Here is a 17,912-nt window from a genome sequence, read left to right on the forward strand (position 1 = left end):
GCCCGGCGTGCCCGCTTGGCCAGCACGAGCGTCTTGTCGTCGAACACCATGCGCGAGCGCGCCAGCTCGCGTTGGTAGGCGGCGGAGTAGCGAGCGTTATGCTCCTTGAACGGCGCGGCTGAAAGGCAGTCTGGCGTGAGACAGCGTCACACCGCAGGCAAGAGCTGCACTCACCCCATTGGAAGAGCTCCCTGTGCAAGACGGGCGCCGCACCACCAGCGCCGCACTGTTTGAAGACATCCGCCTCCATCGTGATCGCCTTGAGCGTCTCGTTCAGATCGACCGACTTCTGCATGCGGCGCGCCCGAGCGATGCGCCGCCGGAAGATCATCATCGTGATGCCCGGCGGCTGCACAGGCTTGTAGCGCGGCAGCGGCGGGTTGTAGATTGTGGGCGGGAGCAGCGCGCCCGAGTGGTGCGGCACGCGCGGCAGGTTCAGAGAGCGCTGCGGGAGCTGATCAGTGACGGCGCAGATAGGGGTCGGCAAGCGTGCTCACGAAGTATCGGGCCTCCGCGCTTCCCCATCGGAGACGCTGACGCTTCTCGGCGAGCACGGCATGCTGGCGCTCCATCTCTGCTTGTGCCTCGGCATCGCCGTCGCGTGCGCGGGCGAACAGAGCGAGCAGCTGCGGCACGGGAATAAGAATCAGCATGCTGACAGGCACAACTGCCCCCGCAGTGACTCACCTCTTGGCCACGGTCGATGAGCGCCTGTGTCTGCGCCGGGCTGGTGCAACGCCGCTTGGCGCGTGTGAGGCCGCGGACCATGGCGGCAAACTCAGGCAGTTCCGGCGGGCAGGCACGCAGCAGCGGGCGGTACAGCTGCCAGCGTATCATGTGAGCGTGCGATGGCAGGCGAAAGAAGGGCTTGCGCAGGCGCGCCGGCCGAGCCGGGAAGGCCGCAACGATCGACTGGATCGCCTCGGGCAGCGGCGACTCAGAGGCTGGCCGTGACGCGCGTGCAGACGTCGAGAACGCAGCCGTGGGCACTGACGTCTGCGGACGCGCCACACGCGGCCGCCGGTTGGTCTTGGGCGGGGCACTGCGGCGAGGCGGAGACTTGGCGCCACGCTTAGAAGCGCCCTTGGCTTGCTGGTCCTGCCAAGCCTCGTGACGAGCGTCAGAGGCGCGCCGCTCAAGCACGCGGACCTCGTTGATGTCCTCGGCGGCTTGAGCCTGAAGGAAGAGCGTGCCTCGCTGCCCGACGCAGCGGTGCTTCTGGTCCGACGGGACATACGGCGGGTAGGCCGAGGAGCTGAGGGCCGGGTCGGCATCTGCAGGCGCTGGCGTCGGGAGCGGTGCGTGCGACAGCGCGTCACCGGCAGAGAGGGAGCCGCCAGTCTTCTCAAGCGTCTGCTCGATGTTCAGAGCGGAGCCCAGCGGGATGGGACGCGGCTGGCTAGGCGTGACACACGGGTCATCAGCCTCCTTGCGCAGCACCTTGTCCAGGTCGACCTGTGCAAAGAATGCGACAGACTGCGGCAGATCATCCATCTCGAGCTTGAAGGCAAACATCGAGCGCGTCCAGAGGTTGGCAATCTGCAGTGCGAGCGCGGCGCGATGAGCGTCCTCGTCGCGCGCGAGGTAGCGCACCTCGTCGTGCACGCTGAGCATGAAGCGAGCGGCAATGCCGTAACGCTGGCAGAGGTGATCCATCGAGACGACCAGCAGATGCAGATAGTCGACGCCGCTCGACTGCACGACCCAGTTGATGCGGCTCGGCATGAAGTCGTCGGCGCCGCGACCCGAGTTGCCCTGCGCCTTCGGCAGGTGCTGCTTCGAGAGCGCGGCGGTAATGCCGCAGTCGAGGGCCGGCGTGCGTGGATTCTCGCTGATGGCCACCTCCTCGAGCTTGTTGAACACGAAGCTCTCGGTGCCGCCGAACCAGAAGCGCCGTCCAAAGTAGTCGGTCTTGTGCGTATTGCTGCCCTTGGTCTTGGCGTAGAGGTCCTTCGCCAGCTTCGTCGCCTCTTCGGCTGCCATCGACGGGTCGGCCTTCAGCAGCAGCTGCGTCGCGTGACGGATACCAGCGCCGTAGATGCGCGAGTAGTTGAACACCTTCGCCTGGTTCCGGCTGGTGCCGAGAATGCTGGCCGTCTTGCTGTGCAGGTCGGTGCCGTTGGCCTTGGTGCCTTCCAGCGTCATCCATCCGACCGCGGTGGCACCATGGATGCCGAATTGAGCATCGCCCATCACACTGCAGATCCATAGCTCCTCGCTGTCGACATCGGCGCCCACGATGGACCAGCCCGGCGGGGCTTTGACCATCGCCTTGAGCTCCGAGCCGACGCGGTTGGCCTTCGCATTCGACGCCGTCAGCCACGTCTTCTCGATGGCGCGGCGCGTCACTGTGCCCATCGTGATGACGGGCGGCAGGATGAGGCCCTTGCGCCTGAGCTTCTCGGCCTCGTCGTCCTGGCGTGCTCCGCTGGCGCCGGCATCGATGCCCATCTTCGCGCCGCCCTCGCCGTCCCAGACCACCATCTGCTTGGCTACGCGGTCACGCACGCCGATCCAGTAGCTGCACTGCGCATTCATCGCCAGCGCAGCGCGAGCGGCGGCCTTGCTGGTCTCGTCAGGATGTTCGCTGCGCAGCGTGTCCTGCTCGAAGAAGGGCACGAAGCCTTTGCTGAAAGGGCTGCCGACGTTGGAGTCGTCGCCCGCTGCGTGCGGCACTTTGTAGAAAGTGGCTGACGGGTGCGTCTCGAGATCATGGCGCAGTGCCGCGTCGGCTTCGTGTGTGAATGCCACTGCCTTCTGCCGCGTGGTGAAGCTCGGCAGGAGCGCGGAGTCGTGGCGGAACACCCAGCCGTGCTCGCGGCTGTGGTACAGCGGACAGCCCTGCCAGCTGATGTGCAGCAGCAGCGGCGCGATCTTGCTGCGGATCGTCACCTCGACCTCGCACGTGCCCGACTTGACCATGTCCCAGTACCACTTCGGCCACCACGAGTCCTTGGGCGCCGTGCCGGTGGCGGTCTGGTCGAGCTCTTCGCGGACCTCGACGGCGGTCCAGTCGAGGCCTTGCAGCGCGGGATGCGCGTCTGATGGTGCCTGCCCACTGCACCCCTCCGGTGTGTCGGCCCAGGCGCGCACGAGCGAGTCTGCCTGCTGGGACAGCAGATCTCGCACCATGTCGTTGTCTGCAGCGCCGCTGCGGAGGCCGCGCAGCACCTCCTGACCCGCAGCTCCGGCGCCGCTCTCCATCTCGGCCCAGCGCTGCTTCTTCAGCAGGATTGTCTGCGACAGCGGACTTTGGCCTAGCAGCTCGTCTTCGGCGCCCGGCCGTCGCAGAATCCAGCCGCTGTCGCCATCCTTGAAGATCGCTCCGCCGTCCAGCTGCAGCTGCAGCAGCGCAGGCGTGAGCGAGCTGCGGGCGCCGAGCTTGGCGCTCTTGGCCAGCACGCCGGCCTTGTACCACTGCGGCACGCGCCGGAAGCCAGGCGGCACCTCGTCCGCATCTTCGCGTGCAGAGGGACGTGGCGCCTTGGGTCGCTTGGGTGTCCAGTCGAGCTGCGCCGACCAGGAGTTGCTCTCCCACGGCATCTTGGGTCGTTCGCGCTCATTGCGCTCGACCTCGAAGCGCTCGGCTGCCGGCAGCGTGCCTGCCTCGAGCAGACGGGCACGCGAGGATGCCGCGAGCATTGCGTCGTCCCATGTCACACCAGACGTGCCGTCAGCGCGCAGGGTTTCGGCAAGCTCGAGGAGACAGCGCGACACCTCGTCGTGTGCCTCGCGGTACTTCGCCTCGCTCCGCGTTTGGTAGTCAAGCCACTCGTCGTCCACTGGCAGAATGGCGTTGCCCAGGCCAAGGACGCCGGCGGCTGTCGCAGGATGAGGGCAGTGCTCGACGAAGGCGGGCCACACCTTGCGGAACACGGCGTGGGTGACCTCCACATCGCGGGCACAGTAGTGGAGCAGCGGCTCAAGCTCGTCCAGGATCTCTTGGCGCGAGGTGGCCTCGACGAAAACATTGCGCAGCTGCTTGGACATGTGAATGCCGCAATGCAGCTCCGCCACGTCGGCCAGCGAGTTCTTGGACGTCAGGTCGAGCCAGAGGTCGTTCGCGCGGGCGTCAGCAGCCTCTTCGGAGGCCGCAGCATGCGCCACAGCATCGTCCTCCGCAGACTCTTCCGGAAACGTGATGGCAGCCAGATCATCCTCGTCTGCCGTCTCGCCGAAGAGCTTGGCGAACGACTCGCGCTGCAGCTTCTCGATGCGGTCGGCTTCGGCACGCTGCGCAGTGCGCTTCGCGGCGCGCGCCTTGGCGTGCTTCATCCACGCGGGCCGCTGCGGGCTGCTGATGCCGCGCGTGGCGACATGGAGCGCCATCGTGTCCAGAAAGCGGATCGGGCCGCGGGTCAACGAATACTCGTCGCGGATGCGCGCGCGGTCGTAGCCGATGTTGTGGCCAATGAGCAGCCGAGCTGGACGAAGGCTCGCGCCTGCCTCCTCGTGCGCCGGGCCGAAGGGAATGAGATGGTCGACGCGGTCGTGGCCCTCGCCCTCGCCAAGGAGCCATGGGCTCAGCCAGGCGTACCACGCGCCTGAGGACGCCGCAGTGGCCATCACAGCAAAGTGGCTCGACTGCACCATCGTCTCAACGTCGAACACGAGCGAGCCGTCGGACTCCAGCGGGTACTCGACGGGCTCGCCAGTTCCCAGCGCGGACGCAGTCCCGTCTGCAGAGCGCAGCAGAGGGTAGCGCGTCCAGCCGGGCCTCCGAAGCCAGTGCGGCGTCTGCACATGCACCTCGTCGCGTAGGTGCGGGTCAAGTGCGAGCCAGTCGGACACGTCGAGCCCGTCGTCGTGCTTCTGAGCAGAGACGTCGCCGGAAGCTATGCCCTGCGGCATCAAGGGCAGCTCGCTCGCAGCTAGTGTATGGGCCATGCCGAGCCACGGCTGCGCGACCTCGCGGCCGACATTCCAGAAGTGCTCGCCCAGGTCTTTGCCCTGCAGTGGAGGTAGTTCGAAGCCCGTCTCTGGCAGCACTGATGCTTGCGCGGGCTCGAGGCCATGTGTGGCGAGATGCGAGCGGCACAGTGACAGTGCATCCGAGGTGACCTCGGGCACCTCGGCTGACCCTGCAGGGAAGATCTGCCGATGCAGCGGACGAGAGAGGAGCTGCACGCCGACAGGATTCCGCGGCGCTAGTACGAAGAGTAAGCTCAAGCGCGCGCAGAACCGAGCGCTCGAGCACGACTCACCTGGCTCGAACAAGGAGCTCTTCGTCTGCCCGACTCGAGACGCCTCGGCATCTGGCCGTGGCGCAGCACTGAGCACGCTCGGTGGCAAAGCTTCAGTGTGCGACGGCCCTTCGACGTGCGAGGGGCCGGCATGCGGCACTGCGTCTCGCGAAGAGGCACTGGCAGCGACGCTGCGAATCTGGCAGAGAGACGCCGCCCTGCTCGCCGGCGCGAAGAGGGCGGGCCGCGGATGTGCTGCGCGGAACGACGCTGCGGCGAGAGCGCCGAGCGACAGGGCTGCGCGCATGGCCTGAGACGCAGGCACGGCGGCGGACGAGCGAAGTGGCTCGGTGAGACAGGAGCACGAGACGGAGAAGCGGGACGGGCCGTGGGCGGATGATGGAGTAGGAAGGGAAGGCCGCCTCCACGCGCAGACGACGCGGCGCGAAGAGGCGGTGAGGGTCCCGCACGGAAAAGGTGCGCGCGGCCGGCCGGCCCGATCGATGCCCGAGCCCTCTCACCACGACACCTCGGCGGCTTCACCCCTCAAGTCTGCGTGCGCTCCGCGGCACCAACAGCCATGAGATGAGCCTGTCAGCTGTCACGCGCGCCGATGAGGCTGCGCACCCGGCTGCGACGTCGCAAAGACAGCGCAGCAGCCATGGCGCGGCAGGCGGCGGGCCGCCGCCGGTGTCCAGCAGCAGCAGCGAGATCAGCGTCGAGCACAGCGACGACCTGTTCACCCTGCGGCGCCGCGCAACTGCCTCGTCGACCACCACATCAAGCTCCATGCTGACGAGCACGAGCATGAGCACGTCGCCCGCCAGCTCCATCCGCGCGCCCGCCGAGCCGAGCGGCGACGTGCCGCTCGCCTCCATCTTCCTCATCGTGCTGGCCGTGCGCGTGCTCAACGCCCTCGCCACGCGCACCTTCTTCCAGCCCGACGAGTTCTGGCAGAGCCTCGAGGTGGCGCACCGCAGCGTCTTTGGCTACGGCTACCTCACGTGGGAGTGGCGCACGGCCAGCGACGGCTCGTCGCCGCTCCGCTCCTTTGCCCATCCGCTCGTCTTTGTGCCGGGCTACTGGCTTCTCCGCGTGCTGCGGCTGGACGACACCTTCCTGCTCGTGCGTCGCACAAGAGCTGGCGTTAGGTGTCTGACTGACATCTGCGTCCACAGCGCCTCGTGCCTCGACTTCTGCAAGCAGTGTTTGCCGCTCTGACGGACCTCGAGACGTTCCGGCTCGCGGACGCGCTGCTCGGCACACGAGGCGCATGGGCTGCACTGCTCTCATCACTCTTTAACGTGTATGGCCTGCACACCGGCGCTCGCACCTTCTCCAACGCGCTCGAGACTCTGCTGTGCCTGGCCGCGCTGCGCCTCTGGCCGTTGTCTCTGCCGGCCGACGAGGAGTACCACGCAGTGCCTGACGGACCGCTCAAATGGTCGCATCTGCGCAAGAGCCTGGCGCTGGCTGCTCTGGCAATCATCATCCGCCCGACCGCGGCAATCATCTGGCTCTTCCTCGGCGTCAGGCTGTTCCACAGTCTCTCGCAGAACATCTGCAATGCCGGCATTGCTCTCGAGCGTGCGTTCACTGTGGTGCTTCTCGTGCCCGATGTCCTGGTAATCGGGTAAGTGTCCGCGTCTTCGAGCCGCCAGTGATTCGCCGTACTGATGCGTGCGCCTTCAGCGTGGCAGCACTGCTCTTCACCGTGATGCTCGACTCGTGGCACTACGGCACGCTGGCCGTCACGCCGATAGCATTCCTGCGCCGCAACGTGCTCGACTCGCTCTCGCTCTTCTACGGCGTGTCGCCGCTGCACTTCTACTTCTCCTCGGCGCTGCCGGTGCTCGGCTTCACGACGCTGCCCTTCATGCTGCAAGGCTTCTGGGCAGCGCTGCGCCCCGATCTGCTCGGCGTGGACGAGAGCACTCGTCGCCGATATGGCGTCCGCGGCGAGCGCGATCCTGTCGGCCTGCAGTCGCTGGCATACCTCACGATCTGGACCGTGCTCGCGTACTCGGCGCTCGGACACAAGGAGTTCCGCTTCATTCAGCCGCTGCTACCGGTCCTGCACATCTTCGCAGGGTACGCCTTTGCGTTGCTGACCGGCCGCATCGCCGAGCTGCTGTCTCTTGCCGCCGGAGAGCGCCAGATCCGCCAGCAGCGACGCTTGCAGCAGAATGCAGGTGCCACTGCTCTGTGGCACCTAGGCAACACGGTCCGAGGCGTTCCTCGAGCCCTACGGCGCTTCAAGACAGCCTGGCAGATCCTCGCGCGGCGTCGCTACGCCCAGATCGCCCTCATGGCGCATCTACCGTTCGCTGCGTATCTGCTGCTCTTCCACTGTCGCGGCCAGGTCGAGGTGATGGACCGCATCCGCCAGCTTCATCGCGCAGGCAGCATACACAGCGCCGCCTTTCTGATGCCGTGCCACAGCACGCCGTGGCAGAGTCATTTGCACACCGCCGGCCTCGAAATTGGCGGCCTTTCGGGCGAGGGTGGCTTGCTATGGTTCATCACGTGCGAGCCGCCGGACAGAGGGTGCGTACTTGCGCAGGGCCATCACGAGCAAGGCGCTGACCAGCCGCTCCGACAGCACACAACTGGCGACGTACAGAGATCAGTCAGATGTCTTCTACGACGACGTGCACAGCTATCTCGCCCAGCGCTTCCCGCCGACGGTCGATCCCGTGTTCCCGCCTTCGCCCGCCGCTGCCGCGCTGCCCTCGGCTTACTTGACCGGCAGCGGACCTAAGCATACCTGGCCGTCGCATCTCGTTGTCTTCGAAGAGCTGCTGGGCCGCAGCGGCCAGAGCGGCCAGTCCGTCGCCGGGCTGCTCGCGGAGCGCGGCTACGCCGAGCAGGAGCGCCTCTGGAACTCGCACTTCCACGACGACTCGCGTCGGCTCGGCGACATTCTCATCCTCGGCTGGACAGGTCAGACGGAGGCGGAGCCAGCCGTGGCTCTGGGGTCATAAAGTCATCGTTAATGTATGCGTGCTGCTGAACGGGGCGCAGCACGGTCTAGTCCCACTGCAGCACGTCGCGGATCCTGCGTCGTGTCTCGGACGTCGCCGCCCGCGGCAGCGACTCGTCCTTGCTGTCGACCGGGCTGCTGGGCGGCGTCCACAGGCCTCCGGCGCCCTGCACCGCCTCATACATGAACCTCGCTGCGCGCGCAGCGGTGACGTCTTGCTCGGCGAGTAACTGCAAGGCGGAAGCCTCAACGAGGACTCTCTCCTGCGCGCTGCAGCCGCGCAGGCTGAGCTTGTCCAGCGTCGAGTCGGACGAGGACAGCAGTGCCACCAAGACTTCGCCCGTGAGACGGCGCAGAGAGCAGCCTTGCATCGACACTTCTTGAAGGCCGCTACGTTACGCTGTATGAGCAAGAGCGAGCGAGGCGTTGCGACAGAGCACTCACGGCACTTGTTCGAGGACGCGAGCACATGTCAGATCGTAGGCGAAGCCAGACAGGTGCAAGCGGCGGAGGCGAGGCCATGAGGACTGCAGCGGCCAAGAAGCGTCAGAGCAGGCTGGCCCGCTGCGGCTTCACTCCGGCTCACCAGGAGCTGGACGAAGAGCTCTGTCGGACGCATGGTCCAGCACGGCGAGGTGTGCTGCGAAATCGATCAGTCGACGAGCGCAAAGGAATTGGCGCTGCTAACGCACCCATTCGAATGTCTCTGGCGATAGCCGCGACAATGCATCCATCGCATGGCTGAGCTCGCCTGAGGCATTGCCAGTCAGCTCGCGAGACACTTCGCACGCCATTTCCGACACTCACTGGCCGGCATGCTTATCTCGAGCGCCCTGACCTTGCCGCGAGCCTTCAGAATCTCGGCCAGCCCCGTCATCGCCGTCCACGGCACCCGCTGAGCTCGCAGTGTCAGACGGCGAGCGTGGCTGGCCAGCTCTGGCGCGTCCTGCAGCGTGCGGAGCAGCAGCTCGACCGACTCTGCCGAGCCGAGGCGCAGCCTCCGGTACAGGAACGGCTGCGACAGGTTGCGGAACCGCGGTGATGCTACGACACACGCGTCAGTCGAGCTAGCCAAGGAGCAGCACAGTAGCCACACTCTCACTCACTCGCAGCCAGTGCCGGCCCATCGCCCGCCTCGACGGCGAGCTCGAGGATGTCGCTAAGCAGCTCGTTCGGCAGCGCATTGAAGCGCGCCAGGCGGTGCGTGTCGCGCTGGTCCCAGCTGGGCCGTGCCGTGAGACGCTGGCGGCTGCTGCTCGCGGCGCTCGGATGCGGCTCGGGCGACAGGAAGTGGAAGGTGCCGGGCGCCAGGGGCGCGCCGAAGAGCGGCGCCACGGGCACGGGACGCAGCATGGGCCGCCAGCCGTCGCCGGGCGAGCCGAGCGGCGCGTAGTGCGTCGTGTGCTGCGCGAACATGCCGGCGTGTGTGAGGAGCACGGAGAGGTGGCAGGACGTTGCTTATGAGGGAGAGGCGGGCGAGCGCGACAGGCCGGCGGGCGGAGCGGCGCGGATCAGATGATCAGGCAAGGCGAGCGGCGGCGCCGATTAGATGGACGCGCACCGCAATGTGCGAGCGCAGCGGGCGGCAGATGGTCCAGATCGCACGCAAGGAGGCGATGTCGATGGCGCTGTGAACGAGATGGTGGAACAGACGAGGATGGCAGTTCTGCGAAGCACTCGGGAGCGAGAGGCGGCCTCTGGAGCGGCCTCGGTGGGCCGGCTCGTCGATAAAGATCTTGGTCAGCGGGCGCTGCTCCACGACTCCATCCGTGCGCCGTGCTGCCCCTCAGCTGTCCCACAGCATGGCAGCACCTCGCCTCCTCTCCCATCCGCGCATCAGCCGATGCCCCGCACTCGGCGCATCTGATGCGCCATCGCGGCAGCTCGCCAGTGTCGCGATAGCGCGCCACGCCCGCCAGGGTCCTCAGGCGCCGCCGCCTAGCGCGTGCTGTCAGGTGCCTCCAGCTCCCTCTCTCTTCTCTGCTTCAGCGGGAGCACGAGCTCGCTGCGCTGACCTAGACTTCTTCACTACCTCGATCTCGCAGCCGACTCAGCAGAGGTTGTGAGCTTGGAGATGCTCAAGCAGCGGAAGCTGGCAGGCTGCGAGTCGTCCGTGCGGCAGCAGCACACTGCGCTAGCCCGGCTGGCGGGCGTGGGAACAACACTTCTTGGGCCCTCGCACGCGCCCAGCAGGCGCCGACGAGGTGCGGCAGAGCAAGGTGGCACTGTTCTGTTGTCGCTCAACACCATATGATTTGCCTCTGGGGCGCCGCTTTGCCCTGCAATGTCACTGCCGCCTGTGTGGTGTGATCTGGCATCAGGCAGCCCAGTGGTCCCCTCGCGGAGGCGCGCGCGACTCCCTGCCGCCCACGTTGGCGTGTCGCGAATTCGTGGCTGGCGCGCGTGTTCCCGCGGCGAGCTGCGCGTGCCTGGCGGCGCGCACTCGACTGCGAGATTGCTTGACGTGGCCGGCCGGCGCACCTGCCCCGTGCTCAGCTCGGTGCGCATCTCGGCGCGCGCTCGACCTCGCCGAGCTCCTGACCCCGACACCCTCGCTCCTTGCGCTTCGTCCGACTCGCCCCACGCCGTCTTCTAGCTTCTGCGGCTGCACTACACTCCAGCAGCGCGCTCCGAGGCCGTCCTCCGGCTGCAGCGCGACGCTCCTCTCTCGCCCATCCACACAGCGACAGCCGCGCCCGAGCTGCGCGTTCGAATCTCGCCCTCTTGCCGCCTGCGCCCTCTGCGCTCCCTGCTGCTGCCTCGCGCGGCGCACCGGACTGCTGCGCAGACCCCGCCATGAGCGACGCTGAGCAGCATGACGCAGCAGAGCGGCCAGCTGCGGACGCGCCCGCCGCCCCGGCACCGGCGCTCGAGGCCACGCCGGCGGATGAGCACGCAGCTGTTCCCGAGCCAGCTCAGGAGCAGCCGCACGGTGATGAAGCCGTAGACGAGGCTACAGCTGCAGCTGCAGATGCTGACGAGGCGGACGCGCCGGCTGCCGTCGCAGAGACGCTGGCCGAGGGCGCCGAGGACGAGGCAAGTCCGGCTCCTGCAGCTGCGCCGCAGTCGAATGGCGAGGCCACGCCGAAGGAGGAGCAGCACGTCACCGTGCCAGACATCTCAATCTCGCGGCCGAGCACCTCCATTGCGCGTGACGAGGACGGCGCTCAGGCCGCTGCATCCAGCGACGCGCTCGAGCACCAGCCTCAGCCCGGCGCAGCTGCGAATGGCGCCGAGCCGGTCGCAGGCGAGGGCCAGGACCTGCCGCCATTACCGTCGAAGCAGGATGCGGCCGTGCCAGCGTACCAGCCGAGCGCCTCGAATGGCGCTGACAGCGCTCCGCCGCCGTCAGAGAGCGTTGCGCCGGCCTCGCGCCGCTCCTCCGTCGCCAGCACGGCCAGCACAGTGCACTCGCGCTCGTCGCTGTCCTCGCTCAACAAGGGCTCTGCCGTCTTTGTCATCACGGCGCTCGAGACGATCTCTGCGTCCAAAGAGGCCAAGGGCTCCAAGCCGGCGCCCAAGGCGCTGCGCGAGGCGGCACAGGCGGCGCTCGAGATGGTGCGCGCTGCGTCCTCTGCGCCGTCGCCTGGCGCGCCCGGCGCCGAGCTGGACCCGCGTGTGGTGTTTGAGCCTCTACGCCTGGCGTGCGGCACGCGCAGCACGACGCTGCTCATCACGTCGCTCGACTGCCTCGCCAAGCTCGTCTCCTACTCCTTCTTCGCCGAGGACGCGCCGGGCGGAGAGGGCGTCGAGGCGCTAGCCGACGTCGTGACGAGCACAGTGTGCGACACGTTCCACGATGCGCTCGACGAGCGCGCACAGCTGCAGATCGTCAAGGCACTGCTGTCTATCGTGCTTTCCACGAGCGTGCACGTGCACCAGAGCAGCCTGCTCAAGGCCGTGCGCACGACGTACAACATCTTCCTGCTCTCCAAGAGCGCGCCGACGCAGGCCGTGGCGCAGGGCGCGCTGACGCAGATGGTGCACCACGTCTTTGGCCGCGTGCCGCGCGCGCCGGCACACCCGAGTCAGTCGGCGCGCGACAGCGAGGGCCTGCTTGGTCCGCCCAAGTCTAGGCGGCCGAAGGCGCCTCTCAGTGGGCCGGGCGAGGAGGCGGCCGCTGGTCCATCTACGTCGAATAGAGAGGGGAGCAGCGCCGCAGCTGCAGCGACGGAGGAGGCGGATGAGGAGGTGAACCTCAATGAGCCTGTCGAGGCCGCAGAGCAGCCGGCAGAGGAGCGCGTCACGCTGTGAGTCCTGGCGGCTGTGCTGCCAGAGTGGCAGTGCTGACCCCAGCCCTTCGTAGTCAAACGCTCGAGACGCGCGCGTCGTTCGAGGGCGCCTCTGAGAGAGATACGGGCGCGAGCCTGATGAACCAGGCGCACATGAGCGAGGGCGAGCTCTTCGTCAAGGACGCTTTTCTCGTCTTCAGGGCGCTGTGCAAGCTGAGCATGAAGCCGCTGGGTTCGGACAGGTGCGCACTGCTTGCCGGGACAACGCCGCGCGGATGGCTGACCCCATGCTTGCAGTGAACGGGATCTGCGCTCGCATGCGATGCGGTCAAAGCTGCTCTCGCTGCACCTCATCCTGACGATCCTCAAGTCGCACCTCACCATCTTCACTGATCCGAGCGTGGTCATCCACAGCGCCTCGACCGGCGAGCAGACGGCCTTTGTGCAGGCCGTCAAGCAGTATCTCTGTCTCAGTCTGAGCCGCAACGCCGTGTCGTCGGTGAACCAGGTCTTCGAGCTGTCGTGCGAGATTTTCTGGCTCGTGCTGAGCGGCATGCGCACGCGCCTGAAGAAGGAGATCGAGGTGCTGCTCAACGAGATCTTCCTGCCGATCCTCGAGATGCGCAACTCGACGGCCAAGCAGAAGAGCATCCTGCTCGGCGTGCTCATCCGCCTCTGCAAGGACCCGCAGGCGCTCGTCGAGATCTACCTCAACTACGACTGCGACCGCACGGCGCTCGACAACATCTACGAGCGCCTGATCAACGTCATCTCGCGAATCTCGCAGACGCACCTCTCGCCCAACCAGTCGCTCAGCGCCGATGCCTCTGCCACGTCGACAGCCAGCCAGAAGTCCTCGGCGTCGGGCCCGAGCATCCCGCCAACCCTCAGCGCGGCCATGCCGGCGAGCTCAGAGGCGGAGGGCATCGCCGGCGGCCAGCCCGTCGAGATCCGGCTGAAGCGCCAGAGTCTCGACTGCCTGTGCTCGGTGCTGCGCTCGCTGGTCATCTGGTCCGGCCGTGCTGCATCACTGCAGCAGCAGCAGAGCAGCTACGATGGCACGAACCCGTCGTCGCCGAGAGCAAGCGAGGACACGCGCGGCGGAGTGGACGAGGCCTCCGTCGAGAGCGGCATGAACACGCCGTCGTTGTCTCAGTCGCACGACTACTCGGCCTCGCGCAGCAGCGGCCCTGCCACGCCAGACCTGCCGCTCGACGACCCGAACCGCTTCGAGAACGCCAAGGCGCGCAAGACATCGCTCATCGAGGGCATCAAGAAGTTCAACTTCAAGCCGAAGCGCGGCATCGACTTCCTCGTCGAGCACGGCTTCATCCGCTCGCGCGAGCCGCCGGAGATCGCGCGCTTCCTGCTGTACGCCGACGGCCTCAGCAAGGCGCAGATCGGCGAGTTCCTCGGCGAGGGCGACGCCAACAACATCCTCATCATGCATGCCTTCGTCGACATGATGAACTTTGAGAACATGCCCTTCACCGACGCGCTGCGGCGCTACCTGCAGGCCTTCCGCCTGCCCGGCGAGGCGCAGAAGATCGACCGCTTCATGCTCAAGTTTGCAGAGCGCTACGTCGCCGGCAACCCGGGCGTGTTCGCCAACGCAGGTGAGCTTCGCGCATGCTGACCGCTGTCTGACTGCATGCTGACGCGCCTCTGCCAGATACCGCCTACGTCTTCTCCTACTCGACGATCATGCTCAACACCGACGCGCATAACCCGCAGGTGAAGCACCGCATGACGCTCCAGGACTTCATCAAGAACAACTCGGGCATCGACGACGGCAAGAGCCTGCCGGACGAGTACATCGCCAAGGTCTTCGAGGAGATCCAGACCAACGAGATCAAGATGAAGGACGAGGTCGCTGCGCCGCCGACGACCGTCGCTGCGGCGGGCGGCGGCTTTGCCAATGCGATTGCCGCGGTCGGGCGCGACCTGCAGCGCGAGGCATACGTCCTGCAGTCCGAGGGCATGGCCAACAAGACGGAGGCGCTCTTCCGCACAATGGTGCGCGCGCAGCGGCGTGTCCACCCGCAGCAGCGCGCCGCCGCCGAGCAGTTCTTCTCTGCGTCGCACTTCGAGCACGTGCGCCCGATGTTCGAGGTCGCCTGGATGGCCTTCCTCGCCGGCATCAGCGGGCCCATGCAGGAGAGCGACGACATGGACACCGTCGCCGTGTGCCTCGACGGCTTCCGCGACGCGATCAAGATCGTCTGCCTCTTCGGCATGGAGCTGGAGCGCAACGCCTTCGTCACCACGCTGGCCAAGTTCACGTTCCTGAACAACCTCGGCGAGATGAAGCCCAAGAACATCGAGGCCATCAAGACGCTGCTCGGCGTCGCGCACACGGAGGGCAACTACCTGCGCGGCAGCTGGCGCGAGCTCCTCACGTGCGTCTCGCAGCTCGAGCGCTTCCAGCTCATCAGCGGCGGCGTGGACGAGCGGCAGTTGCCCGAGCTCGGGCGGAGAGGTGCCGCGCCCGCGCCGTCCAAGGCGACCCCGGCGCGCCACGCGCTGCCGACCGACGAGGTTGTGCAGGCCGGCGGCTCGTCGGAGGTCACCGTGGCCGCCGACATGGTCTTCTCGTCGACGCCGCACCTGTCTGGCACGGCGATCGTCGACTTTGTGCAGTCGCTATCCGACGTCTCGTGGGAGGAGATCCAGTCGAGCGGCATGACGGACAGCCCGCGCCTCTTCTCGCTGCAGAAGCTCGTCGAGATCTCGTATTACAACATGTCGCGCATCCGCATGGAGTGGTCCAACATCTGGGCGATCCTGGGCGCGCACTTCAACCAGGTCTGCGTGCACCAGAACCCGCGCGTGTCCGCTTTCGGCCTCGACTCGCTGCGCCAGCTGTCCAACCGCTTCCTCGAGAAGGAGGAGCTGCCGCATTTCAAGTGTGAGTGCCGACGGCGAGCGTCGCCTGTGGCGAACCGCTGACCTTCCCCGTGCGCAGTCCAAAAAGACTTCCTCAAGCCATTCGAGTACACGATGCGGAACAACCCGAACGCCGAGGCCAAGGAGATGGTGCTGCAGTGCCTGCAGCAGATGGTCGCGAGCCGCATCCACAACATGCGCTCCGGCTGGCGCACGCTCTTCGGCACGTTTGGCGCCTCGTCGAAGGCCTCCGAGCGCGTGGCGACGTACGGCTTCGAGCTCGTGCGCCAGCTCAACGCCGAGCACTTCGGCGAGATCATCAATGCCGGTGCCTTCGCGGACCTCACTGTCAGCCTCACCGACTTTGCCAAGGCGACGCACGCGCAGAAGCTCGCGCTGCAGAGCGTCTCGATGCTGCGCGGCGTGGTGCCGGCGATGCTCGAGGCGGCCGAGTGCCCGCTGGACGTCGAAGCCGACCCGGGGCCCGCCGCCGCGACGCCAATGTCCGACGATCCGATGGTGCGCTTCTGGTTCCCGTCGCTCTTCTCGTTCTACGACATCATCATGAACGGCGACGACCTCGAGGTGCGCCGCGTGGCGCTCGACTCGCTCTTCGAGATACTCAAGCGGTACGGCTCGACGTTCCGGCCCGACTTCTGGGACACGGTCTGCCGCGAGGTGCTCTTCCCGATCTTCGCCGTGCTGCGCTCGCGCTCCGACGTCACGCGCTTCAGCACGCAGGAGGACATGAGCGTGTGGCTCTCGACGACGATGATCCAGGCGCTGCGCAACCTCATCGACCTGTGGACGTTCTACTTCGAGACCCTGGAGCGCCTGCTGCCGGGCCTGCTCGACCTGCTGTGCGCCTGCATCTGCCAGGGTGAGTCACATTGAGCTGTGTTCAACGAGAGCAGCGCTGACGCACATGTGCCCGTAGAGAACGACACGCTTGCGCGCATCGGCACCTCGTGCCTGCAGCAGCTGCTCGAGAAGAACGTGCACAAGCTGAGCGGCGAGCGCTGGACGCAGGTCGTCGACACGTTCGTGCAGCTCTTCCGCACGACGACGGCACACCAGCTCTTCGACCCGGCGCTGCGCGCCGAGCAGGTCTTGACGAGTCCGTCGAGCGCTCGCTCCGACCTGCCGACGCCGAATGGGCTTGTGCCGGCGCCTCTCTCGCCCGGCGTGCCCGGCCTGGCGCCGATGCCGTCGTCCGCGCTGATGACGCAGTCGACACGGCGCCGCGCATTCAAGCAGATTATCGTCAAGTGTGTGCTGCAGCTGCTGCTCATCGAGACGACCAACGAGCTGCTGCAGAAGGGCCCGGTGTACGACCTCATCCCGCCGGCCGAGCTGCTGCGCCTCACGCACGTGCTCGACGACAGCTACCGCTTCTCGAAGCGCTTCAACGCCGACAAGAACCTGCGCATGGCGCTGTGGAAGGTCGGCTTCATGAAGCAGCTGCCAAACCTGCTCAAGCAGGAGAGCAGCGCCGCCGCCACGCTGGTGCATGTGCTCGTGCGCATGCACGGCGACGCGCGGCCATCGCACCGGGCGCTGCGTGCCAGCGTGCGCGACAAGCTCGTGCCGCTGGCCGAGGATGTGGTCAACTCGTACCTGCCGCTTGACGTAGAGACACAGGCGCGCAACATCACCGCCTGGACGCCCGTCGTGGCCGAGGTCTTCTCGGGCCTGTGTCTCTTCGAGGACGCGCCCGACGAGCAGGCGGACCCCGAGGGCGGCGTCTTTGCGCGCTACGCCTCGACGTTCTACCCGCTGGCCGTGGACCTGCTGGGGCGCGACTCGCTGGCGCCCGAGCTGCTCGGCAGCCTGCACCGCTACTTCCGCAAGTGCGGCCTCGCCACGCTGCAGTTCCCGCTCTTCACCGAGGCGAGCGAGCAGGCGCGCCGGCAAAAGGTGCTCGAGGCGCGCGAGCGGGAGCGCGTCAATCCGCGCGACGCCATCGCCACGCAGCCGCAGCCGTCGTCCAGTTTCGGACAGGTCATGGACACACCGCTCAACGCTGGCGCCGGCGTTGTGGAGCCGACGCTGGTCCAGGCCACCGCCCCCAGCGCACCTGCCGCTGCCGCGTCTGAGGTGCCGGCGGCGCAAATAGCCTCCGACCTGGTGGGCCTCTCCGAGCCCGGCGCCGTGTCAGACCGGCCCGTCACCCCTTCGCATGCTCCCACACCCCCTGCCATCTCGGACGGCGACGATGCCAGGCAGCTTGTTGCGCCCGTGGACGGCTCGGCGCCCTAGACCGGGCCTGGGCCGTGTGAGCGCGGAGACATCGATAATCTTTTTCTCTCTTGGCCTGAGCGGGTGGGCCCCAGAGCGTGATACCTGGCTGTGACCCCTGGACACAGAGGTGCGGTGCTTGGGCTTGCTTGTGCGGTCCGGCTCGGCGTGCCAAGACAGCTCGTGAGCGCAGGAGAGCGGCGCTGCGGCGCGTGGGAACATGAAGCCGCGGAAGAGTCGCTCTCGCGCGCTTCCTCCTCTTGCAGCGCTGCGCGTACGCCGCAGCCACGTGGCAGCGCTGCAGGCGGCCGCGTCTTCGCGCGCGGCGGTCCAGCGGCGGCGCAGCGCAGGCAGCGGCGCAGCCAAGCGCACCGCCGCGCCGCCGCCCTT

The 17,912-nt window shown here is 67.1% G+C and overlaps 4 protein-coding genes across 4 annotated transcripts; 2 read left to right on the top strand and 2 right to left on the bottom strand.

Annotated features, from left to right (window-relative positions):
• Positions 1–170: 170 nt before the first annotated feature.
• Positions 171–5,586, bottom strand: FA09DRAFT_189887 (hypothetical protein). Its single transcript, XM_025739385.1, has 3 exons — positions 5,205–5,586; positions 688–5,147; positions 171–626 (listed from the first exon to the last, which is right to left on the bottom strand). The coding sequence occupies exons 1-3, from the start codon at positions 5,488–5,490 to the stop codon at positions 459–461; spliced, it is 4,914 nt and encodes a 1,637-aa protein (XP_025600822.1). The 5' UTR covers positions 5,491–5,586; the 3' UTR covers positions 171–458.
• Positions 5,587–5,972: 386 nt separating this feature from the next.
• Positions 5,973–8,167, top strand: FA09DRAFT_336670 (hypothetical protein; the record flags this gene model as incomplete). Its single annotated transcript, XM_025743911.1, has 4 exons — positions 5,973–6,308; positions 6,362–6,816; positions 6,876–7,730; positions 7,786–8,167. The coding sequence occupies 4 exons, from the start codon at positions 5,973–5,975 to the stop codon at positions 8,165–8,167; spliced, it is 2,028 nt and encodes a 675-aa protein (XP_025600823.1).
• Positions 8,168–8,771: 604 nt separating this feature from the next.
• On the bottom strand, positions 8,772–9,775 carry FA09DRAFT_189947 (hypothetical protein). The gene is made up of 3 exons (XM_025739386.1): positions 9,273–9,775; positions 8,859–9,210; positions 8,772–8,806 (listed from the first exon to the last, which is right to left on the bottom strand). Exons 1-2 carry the CDS (start codon positions 9,580–9,582, stop codon positions 8,933–8,935), a joined length of 588 nt encoding a protein of 195 aa, XP_025600824.1. The 5' UTR covers positions 9,583–9,775; the 3' UTR covers positions 8,772–8,806; positions 8,859–8,932.
• A 918-nt stretch (positions 9,776–10,693) lies between these two features.
• FA09DRAFT_304732 (hypothetical protein) lies at positions 10,694–17,800 on the top strand. The gene is made up of 6 exons (XM_025740477.1): positions 10,694–12,416; positions 12,473–12,640; positions 12,696–14,014; positions 14,071–15,306; positions 15,364–16,164; positions 16,222–17,800. The coding sequence occupies exons 1-6, from the start codon at positions 10,963–10,965 to the stop codon at positions 17,541–17,543; spliced, it is 6,300 nt and encodes a 2,099-aa protein (XP_025600825.1). The 5' UTR covers positions 10,694–10,962; the 3' UTR covers positions 17,544–17,800.
• Positions 17,801–17,912: the final 112 nt, after the last annotated feature.

This window comes from Tilletiopsis washingtonensis, assembly GCF_003144115.1.
Source record: "Tilletiopsis washingtonensis strain MCA 4186 unplaced genomic scaffold FA09scaffold_3, whole genome shotgun sequence".
NCBI lineage: Eukaryota > Fungi > Basidiomycota > Exobasidiomycetes > Entylomatales > Tilletiopsis > Tilletiopsis washingtonensis.